The sequence below is a fragment of the Solanum dulcamara genome, chromosome 4, assembly GCF_947179165.1.
Source record: "Solanum dulcamara chromosome 4, daSolDulc1.2, whole genome shotgun sequence".
NCBI lineage: Eukaryota > Viridiplantae > Streptophyta > Magnoliopsida > Solanales > Solanaceae > Solanum > Solanum dulcamara.
Window position 1 is genome coordinate 31,224,810 of NC_077240.1, and position 10,376 is coordinate 31,235,185.

General features: G+C 31.4%; 1 protein-coding gene across 1 annotated transcript; it reads right to left on the reverse strand.

The window, feature by feature from the left end:
* Nucleotides 1–1,076: 1,076 nt before the first annotated feature.
* On the reverse strand, nt 1,077–7,297 carry LOC129887252 (probable serine/threonine-protein kinase At1g54610). Its single transcript, XM_055962276.1, has 7 exons — nt 6,393–7,297; nt 6,014–6,298; nt 5,612–5,929; nt 4,475–4,702; nt 3,429–3,529; nt 2,926–3,043; nt 1,077–1,641 (listed from the first exon to the last, which is right to left on the reverse strand). The coding sequence occupies exons 1-7, from the start codon at nt 6,792–6,794 to the stop codon at nt 1,357–1,359; spliced, it is 1,737 nt and encodes a 578-aa protein (XP_055818251.1). The 5' UTR covers nt 6,795–7,297; the 3' UTR covers nt 1,077–1,356.
* Nucleotides 7,298–10,376: the final 3,079 nt, after the last annotated feature.

Consider the following 10,376-nt stretch of genomic DNA (forward strand, 5'->3'; position numbering starts at 1 on the left):
GATTATATGTCGAAATAACGATTGAGGATTTTTCAGCAAAAGAATAATAATTTTTTTAACAGTATATAGATCCGCAAAGGTTTTTCTTGTCATGTTCACTTGGTCACCATTTTTTAACGCACTTGAAAAAAATAATTGAGTAAATAATTTTTACTTAATTCTTTAATCTCAATTTAATATTATTATTTTTCACCATAATGATCTCTGCCCATATTTATTTATTTATTCAAGAATAAAGATGAAAACAAAGTATTCTCTTTGATCCAAAATAAATAGTAAATTTTTTGACAATGTCAAAAATGAATAAATTTTTTAAAGTTCAAAGATATATTAATTTTTTTTAAAAAAAAAATAACTCTCTTTTTAATATTTTATTTTTAATATTAATTATTTTTTCACATCCTTTCTCAAAAATTTAGAATATATATTAAAGTAGTATATATATTATTATTTTTAAAATATACAAAGTCTAAAATGAACGAATAAAAATTTAATAACCGACATCAGGAAATTGGAGGCAAAGTTATCGGACAGGAATTTTTTTTTTAAAAAAAAAAAACAAAAAACCGAGAAAAGTATTGCCTCAATATGGGGAAGTGCACAAATAATCAAATTTTGGGACCTCTTTTTAAGGTGTAGTCCAAGTTTATAAAACCCTTTTTTAAAATATAAATAATAAGTTTAACTGCCTCGAGAAAAAAAAATCACATCTAAAGTTCAAAAATATATCTGAAGTTTGACATAGTATTACTTAATGCAAGCAAACTCACATATGCTTATTCAAGCCAAATTTCAAACATTTATACCTGAATATTAAATATTTATACCTAACTTCAGAGTTCAGACCCAAATAATCAGGAAACCTTTCAAAACCCAAATGAGCATCTACTCCCTGCGTGATTTTTTTTTTTGAAACTTATGATCTAAAACAATTCTTAATATTTGTATCTGTAAATCATATTATTAAGAATAAAGAAAAATATTAATGTGAAATTGTTTATTATAATAAGATGACATACAGACTAAAAAGAAAGAGTGAGACAGGGGAAGTACTATGTAGGCACAACATGCAAAAGTAAAAGGAAACAACGTACTTCTGTAGATTGTTTATTAGGATTTTTCATTGATCTAAACAGAGTCTGCTAATAAGAAGGAAGCAAAATTTTACATGTACAAAATACTGAAATGATTCTCATTATCCAAAGAATACAAAAAAAGATGATACTAGGATAAAAAAAAATACATTTTACCTCTCTATACTGTTGAGAAGTTTCTTACCGTATAGGACAAATAATCTGCAAGTTTTGCAGCTCCCTTCAAGTATACCAATTGTTGAATCACATCATTCATTCGACTTTACATGCTTTCTTTTCCTTTCTTGTTTGAATCCTTCTTTGATGGCTTTGTCTTTCTTCTTGGAGCGCCAACCGTGGCAGGTTCCACCAATGGGCCTGACCATGTTTGGATTGGTTCTTTGGAATATGAGAAGTTCATCGAGGTGAATGGGACATTTGAGGGTTCATACGCTGGATCAATGTGATGTGAAGAACCCAATGTATAACCTAAAGTTCCATCCTGGTGTGGCGGAGGAAACTTTTCACTCTTGCTCTTTGCATTTGCTTGTGTAATTAGACGCCGTCTCTGTTTAAACAATAGTCAGATAAACAACCTTGCCAGAATGTACTAAAGAAATGAAATAGGGGATTGTTCATTTTCATAATGAATTGGTGGATGAACAAGAAAAAGAACTATACAGTCAGTCTGATGTACTCTACTTCCTGCTTTCTAATTTCTGTGACGTTATCTATTTCCTAACGCTCAAAATAAGTTAGAAACCAGACCACCAATAATACTATTTATTACAACTCACAAATAATCAAATTCAAACTTCAACGTGATGTTTTTCAAACTAACTTTTCAATTACTACTTCTATCATTACATATAAAACACCCAAGTCAAATTAACATTTTAAAACTCGTGTACCACCAAACGTTATCATAATGCAGGGAGTACTAGTTCCAGAAGTTGCAACGTGAAAATATGTATTGATTAGCTAACTAAAATGGAATTAGAGGAATATAGTGTATAAATGTGAATCTACTAGGAAAAGCAAGGGGTAGTTTTGACAATCATGACACCAGCAGACAAACACCTACTCCAGCTGCAAATAATTCAAAAGCAATATCTTGAACTGTTTGTATTTTGGCATGTAATTAGCCCAACGCAAAGAGACAATATAAATTGGAGAAATGTAGACCTCAGAATCTCAACAGTAAAACCTCTATAAATGCATATGCTTGGGACCAAAAAAAATAATTCATTTATCAAGATTATTAGTTTATCGATAAATGCATAAAATATTTATTTATCGATAAATAAATATTTATTATTTTAGAGAGTATTTTGCAGTATGTGCCATAAGAAAGAAAAAAAATATTTGAATTAAGAATTTCAAAAGTTTAAATCTAGGAAACTAAAAAGTGTAGTCTTTGCATATTTATTATTTAAATCTAATAAAGCTAAACAAATTTAGTGAAGTTTAATGTTTCTAATTGTATTCATGTATATAGAATATGAAGAGATTTTATGTTAACGATAAAAGGAAAAAGCTAGATGTATTCTAGTAATTATTACCTTATATTTTTTCTGGGCCTTTAATACTTTATCTTTAATTATTATCTAATGCATTTAGCGAGAATATTACTTTAATATAACAGGCCCAAGTCGGAACCGGAGAAAAATATTCATTTAGCGAGATTATTATTTTATCGAGGTTTTACTGTATGACCATCTTTGTATTTTATTATCTCTGTTTTATTAGTTTCATGTGGGAAATGCTCCAACAGGTTCACATTATGCATATGCAATTTTACAAGCATTGGATGTTAAAATATTAGAGGTAATAAGCTTCTTAAATGACTTACATCAATATTAACTTGCAGTTCCGCATTGGCTTCTGGAGCGGGGATTGCCCTCACTGCTCGATCACGGTGACGATTTCTCCTAGCACCATCAGCATGGGATTTGCCAGCAGCTCTTTGTCTATTTTAGCAAATATTTCAGGAAAAATTTTAGGAGAAAAATGGCAAACTGCATATCAACATGAATTCAGATAGAAGAAAATGAAGATCTCCTACTTAATATCAATATAATATGCCATAATTCAGAAGACTGATTGAAGCTTTTATTAAAAACTGGTTCTTTAGCAGGTCCTGACTATAAAAGGGAATTTATATATGAAACAAAATAATTTTGAACAAATACTGATGAAGTATATAGGGATCTCAACAAGAATGGTGTATGTTACCAACAAAAGAATCATAGACTTGCTTTTGGTAAGCTACGAAAATAATCATAAACTTCAATATGAAAACATGAATATGAAGTGAGGCAATAGAATTAAAAAAAGGAATCCAGATAACCAGACCTTCGAGCATCTTCATCTCGCCGTTTAGCATCCATTTCTTTGCTGGGTGGATATTTGGGAAGGATGGAAGGTTCACAAGCATAAGGTTTGGTAGTAAAGAACTGCACAGTAATAAACGGAACATATGGTGACAATCCTTCAAAATATTTCATGATTAATTTCAGAAAAGAGTAATACACTGCCATCAAATCCTTGTTCTTGTCTAACAAAGACATGGGTCAATTGTTTCGATGGCATGTGACAATCAATTAAGGACTAACCAGTATATGCTTTGGAAATCCATGTAAGTTCTCTAGCACTACACGAGGGATTGATGTAAAAGAAATAAATTGATTTGTAAATATCAGGCAAACCAAGTTCTTTCTCTTTCTTACTGGTGATATAAATATACAGAAACTCATTTCTTTACAGCCATGTGATGCAATAATTGAAACCAAATCATCGGATTTCTCCACATAATTCTCTTAAAAGGAAAAACAGAATGTGTGCTACAACTAATAAAGGGATAATACCACTTTTGGTCCTTCAGTTAACTGATTTTGATCCTTGTGATAAATGACTCAAAACATTTAACCTTTAATTTAATTAAAATGTGTGCGTTTGGTCCCACTATGTAGTATATTATATTCAGATTATTTTTAAAAGTACATTACCCTTAAATATGAAGTAACAATACAAGTTTAATATAACACATAAGTAATTAAAACATAGACCAGTTAATACTTATGAAAATTGTGACTATTCACAAATAAAGGGATCAAAAGTGCACATTTCAAGTTAATTGAAGGTTAAAAATACTTAGGCAGATATCACAAGGACTAATATTAGAATGTACCAATAACTAAGGAACCAAAATAGCTATTAACTCATTAATAAATGCAGAAGAATTTTTTTATACAGATGAAGAGATTGAGGAACAAGTTCACATGAAAGCAAAAACAGGAGACAATAAAACAAACAGAGACTTCGTCACTTAAACAATTAATCAAGTGAGTTGCCTCAGAAGTAAGATCGTTAAAGTAATAAAATAGATATGAAAATCTTACTGCGCTATGTAATGCAGCTGTAGCTGTCTGACGCTCAGCTGGATCAATGGACAGAAGGGTCTCAATCAATGGCAATGATGAAGGCGGGAAATCTTTATAGGTTTCAGCTATACATCTTCTGTATGACTGCTGAGGTTTGAACATAGTTGCATGTGGAAGCCTGGACTTTTTCCAATACTCTTCTGATGGAGATCCACATAGCTTGAAGATCTTGTGGAGCTGCTCAACCTGAGTATTATTGGAGCGTAAATCCTCAAGTCATGGAGCTCACAGCGAAAATCCAGTTCATAAGAGGAGAACGAGTTCAAAGTTACAAAAATATTGATAGATAAAGAAATCATATGCTTTGGGTTAATTTTTGGTTCATAGTCCTCCCACCACTCCCAGTCAGGCAGGAAGGAGGATTTACATATCAAGGCACAAACATAGGAATTTAAGCTAAAGCTGGAGCAACACCATATCAGGACCAGGATTTGCATATCAGGATATTTTTTTCAAGGCTTTTAGTCCTCTGGTTTGTAGTCCTGCTACTCCTTCCAGATAAAGCCCCATAAAAGTTTAAGCCTAAGAGGCTATTCTCTATCCTAGATCAAGAGTATGCCACCATGTCTCAGTCTGACTCGACGACAAGCACAATGTTCATTATTTCATGCAAAGCTGTCTGCTCTGACTGCTTGAGTTTCTGAGGAGAGAACCTACTGGAAACAGCATATACAATTAATCTAAAACCAAAATCTTTCATCCCTTCACATCCATCTCTTATCATGCTAAAGAAAGTTTTTTAGCAGTTCACTAAATCTTGATTCAATCAAATAAAGCTACATCTTTCAAGGGGTGTGCCATGCAGCAGCATAAAAAAAATCTTTCATATTAAGGGGGATTTCAAGTAGACAGAAATTAGCCAAACGCAAAAGATTGAAATATCGAGATGTCTCATGAGATTTATATGGACTATAAGTTTATTTAATTTCCTTGTATCATATTTGAAGGGAATAAGCTTCTTTTTAACTAACAGATGCACAAGCAAACAAATAATTTGATGCAGCCAACAAGCAAGGGGAAAACAGAAATCATCTCTTATATCGCGCAAGACCTGTCCCTGTCAGATTGTTTGACCAACAAATTTCAATACCATACCTCTGTACGACCAGGCATAATGGGCTTCCCAGCTAATAGCTCCGCTAAAATACAACCAGCACTCCAGAGGTCCACACCAACACCATAGTCTGTGGCCCCAAGAAGCAGCTCTGGGGGTCTGTACCATAAAGTTACCACGCGACTAGTCATGGGCTGCTTTTTATTGGGATCGAAGATGGAAGCCAAACCAAAATCTGCAATCTTGAGAACTCCCCCATTGTCAATTAGAAGATTTGATCCTTTTATATCACGATGCAACACATGACGGTTATGACAGTGTTCAAGCCCTGATAATAGTTGATGCATGTAACATTTAACCTACAAATAATGATCAATTTGTAAACAACTCGGAAGCCAAACATTTGCAGCTATAATTCAAAAAGCAACTATATAACCCCCAACCTGAGCCTCTGTGAACTTGATTCCAGGGCTTGCAGCTAGTCCAGCTAAATCATGATCCATATAATCAAACACGAGGTACAAACTACAAGACATCCTTGACGTAACCAATCCTTGCAATGTCATAACATTTGGATGATCCAAGCGGCGCACAATCAAGATCTCTCTTGCCATAAACCTCACACTCTCTGGCTCTAAATTATCAAATCTAACCTTCTTTAATGCAACAATGTTCCCCGTGAGATTATCTCTAGCTTTATACACATTGCTATAAGTACCTTGCCCAATCTAAATAAAACGATACAACATTGAAATGACAATGAATAAGATATATTAATCAATCTACAAAACAAAAACTAGTAACTAACAACAGTTTGCTTGCCTTAGCCAGCTTCTCAAATGCATCCGCCCTTCGTGGAATCCAGCCATTGATAGCCTCTCCAGCTACCTCAGAAAGCCAGGATGGCCATCCAGCCGCTACTTGCTCGCCGTGCACATTCTTAGGTGGATTGCTCAGCCTTGGATTAGGTTTAGACCTTCTCCTCTCACCCCTAGGCCGTGCATTGTCATCCTTCTTCTGATCTCTACCATTTTGAACTTCACCAACATCACTGCCTCCTTCACCCCCTCCATCCACCTTATTTACACTTCCAACTTTCTCTCTCCTCCCAGATGGTGCTGCCAAATCTCTATTATCTTCCCCATTTTCTCTCCTCCTTCCAACTACAACATCCCCACTAGGCGTCTCAGATGATGAAATCTCTTTCCCAAAAACACAACCCATCCTTCTACAATCTTAACCTTCATTTCTCATCACACTGGACAGATTTTTTCCTCATTCAAAATCCCCCCCACATGCAATAAGATTAAAAAATGTAAACTTTACAAGAAAAACAATCAAATGGAGCAAGATTAAGCTTAAAAATATCAACTTTACAGCAGTTTACTAAGCAAAAGAAACAATTGGGGCTGCAAACCAGAAACCATCAGAGCAAACTATATGGTTCTTTAAAAGAAAAAAAAAACAAGAATCTGAATTAGAGCAAATTAAAGTAAGATATAAGGGAAATGGGCTTGTTAGATTATAGTAAAGTGGGCAAATGCTAATTGAAGAACCCTAGATTTTGTGCCCAAGAAAGTAGAAGCACTAATGATTTGGAGTTAAGCCCACCATTTATGGCGGTCAAAAATGGAGTTTGTAAGTTGAGAGAAAAAAAGGGCAAAAAATGCACAGTGAGTAGTAAACTAATGCTAGTAGCTTTATTGCACTTCTTTTGTGGGATTGAAGATCCAACATATATTAAAGTTTCAAAACTATAGTCCCACATTTCCACCAGAACAAATAAATATCTTTATTTTCCCCTTTTAAATACAGTCCTGCTAGAATAAGGGATTGCCATATAAAATACTCCCTCTATTCCAAATTAACTCAATTTGTGTCGCGATATACATTTATTTAAAAAAATTAGACATAATTTTAATATTATTTTTTATTTTTATCTTTTTAATAAAAATATAAATAAATGGCAAAAACAAAAAAATAAAATTTAAAATTGAGAATATTAAATAATATTATATTTTGAAAAAAAAATATTATACGTTATAAAATGTATTTATACATAAATATAAGCTACGTCGAATAACAAACTCAAAATATGGACAATATAGCGTAAATATTTTCTCCCATTAAATATAATAAAGCATAATTTTAAATGTATTAATAAAATTAAGTAAATATTCAGTGAGATTAGAGATGGAGTAAATAAATTTTAGTTACACAATTAATAAATGCATATATAGTGAAGAAGATATTACACCCAAAAAAAAAAATATTACCCAGCTACTGAACTTTTTTCTGCTGCTGGTCTTTAGTGGCTGCAGGTCAAAAAAGCACCTCTTCTTTTTTTAAAAAAAAAAAAAAATAATCTGATGTGAAATTTAAAACTATATTTTTTTATAAGAATATATTGTAGTTGAAAGACTACAAAAACTTCACAGAATGATTAAAATAATCTTTTTTAAAAAAATATATCTTATAATGTGATTTTATTTACTTTTTTCGCCTAATGTTCTAGAAATTTTAAGTTTACTTATTTAATTAGAACATGTTAATTAATTTTTTTGGTCATACTCTTTTTTTTTTTTTTTTTTGGAAAAGTTAGTGATTATTAAATATATTTTTTCAAGAAAGTAACAAGCAGATACTAATTAAACTACGCTAAGAAACCTAAAGGCAACTAACATATTCGAACACAATCATTACTATTTTCTTCTTTTATACTTCAATAATAGTTGATGGATAAAGCTGATTGTTTAACATTGATCTGTATTTAGCTCCTTAATCACTTTCAGTGTCAGAAATGTACTATGAAAATTGTCATACCTAAATTTTACTCCATTTATTTTTATTTGTCACGTTTAAATTTAACATGCTTAATAAGAAAAATAAAAAATAATAATTCACATAATTACTTTATCATAGTAATATTATTAATTATATTAATATTTGGTATTAAATCTTGAAAAATGATCTGATAAATAACTGATTAATGCTAAGGATAAAACATAGAAAAAACTTAAATGTCTTTTTCTCAATATGTGAAAAGTGATAAATAAAAATAAAAAATTATTTTTAAAATACTGAACAAATAAAAATGAACAGAGGGATGAGTATATAGTTCAACAAAAGCCCAACCTAAAGATATAAAATGTTAACTACAAAAAGGAAAAATATTTATTATCCAAGGAAAGAGAAAATAATTAAAATTTGCATTGTGCTTCATTGCCACATCCCTATTTTAGTTAAGTCAATCAACTTTTTCTTCAACTGTATTTTTTCAAACATTTGTTTTAATAATCATAAAAAATACTAGTACCTAATTTATGTAACTTTTAACTATGTGAATTAAATTAAAATAAATTATTATCCAAATTGAGACTAAATTCTTCTACCCCTTTCATCATTTTGTTGAAATAAAATATCAAGTGCCAGAAATGAAAAAAGAAAGAAAGGATAAGGACATTTGAGAAACACGAAAAATAATTGTAGAATTAATATTTGGTTCAGGAATGTGTGTACTGAAATAAATAGTCATTAAATAGAATATTGTTTATTGGAGCTGTGCAGTTTAATTTCTTGACAGCAATTGTTTTGAGATTTGCACTAACAATATTTTAATTGAGAAAAAAGTAATCTAGAGATCTGATGTTTGGTGAATCTCTCAATACTATACTTCCTCTTTCATATTATTTATCCTTATTATTAAAAATATATATCCCAAATTATTTGTTAATTTATAATATTAATTATTTTTCTTTTTTATTCTTAAAATTAATTATATTTTAAAATATAAATATTATAAAGTTTCAAAAAAAAATCTCCATTGTTCATCTTGGTATTGATGGATAAGGAATATAAATAAAGTGTATTAAAAATAGTTAAAAGGTAAATTAGTAAAATTATTTTTTTTTTATAATTTTTTAAGAAGCATGTAAAAAAAAGTGGACGAGTAATATGAAATGAAGGAAGTATATGTACTAGTAAATAAATGTGAAGTTTATCTTTAAATAACAGAACAATTGAATTTATAGATGTGCCTCAAAGACACATAGATTGAGATTACTAAATATGTGATTTGTATACTGTAACTTGCTTAATTAATGTGAACAAGATAAAAGAAACAACGAATATAGAATTGAATTTAAATAATGAGTTAAGTGAATAGGATGAGCCTGAATTTCGATGCAAATTACAAGCAATGTCACCCGATAAACTTGATAATACTGACATCCTTCGAAGAATGAAATCACAAAGCTTAAGAACTTAAAAACACAAAGTAAGAGTAGTTTGCTAGTAAAAATGAATGTCCCCGTCGTTACGAATAAGCTAATAGGGAAGGAATTCATACCAGAAAACTTTGAGTAGTAACTTCGAAAAATTTGAGCCTAGGACAGACTTGGACGAATTCTGAGTCAGATGAGGTCTAGAGTGACTTTGTGATAGGTAGGGGATCGAATCGGCAAAATGATTAAGTTAGATGATAGTCAAGACAATACATTGTTCATCGGGATAGAAGATCGGTCCCAACCCATCTACAAAATGGGGCAGAGCCTTTACGGCTTTACGGAATCGCATTTGGGTGAGTAAAACTCCCAGAATTGAATTTGGAATGAAGGGTATGATTTAAGACGCCATGGATTGAGGGTGTGTTGTGAAATGGGAGTTTGGAGCTCAAGTTTCGAGCTCTCTGTTTCCGTGCAACCCGCCAGAGTGGTCGCCAAAGCGGGATGGTCCCGCTATGATGGGACAGACGGAATTTAAGTCGGGAAAAACTCCAGAACGGTTCATTTTATTCCCACTTTATTC

Excerpts from the sequence above, each read along its gene's own strand:
- LOC129887252 (XM_055962276.1), bottom strand. The coding sequence starts at position 6,794 with ATGGGTTGTGTTTTTGGGAAAGAGATTTCATCATCTGAGACGCCTAGT. Across the intron at positions 5,930-6,013 it reads TCAAGTTCACAGAGGCTCAG|GTTAAATGTTACATGCATCA; the intron begins GTTGGGGGTTAT and ends CATTATTTGTAG. Across the intron at positions 3,044-3,428 it reads CGAGATGAAGATGCTCGAAG|ACAAAGAGCTGCTGGCAAAT; the intron begins GTCTGGTTATCT and ends TTGCTAAAATAG.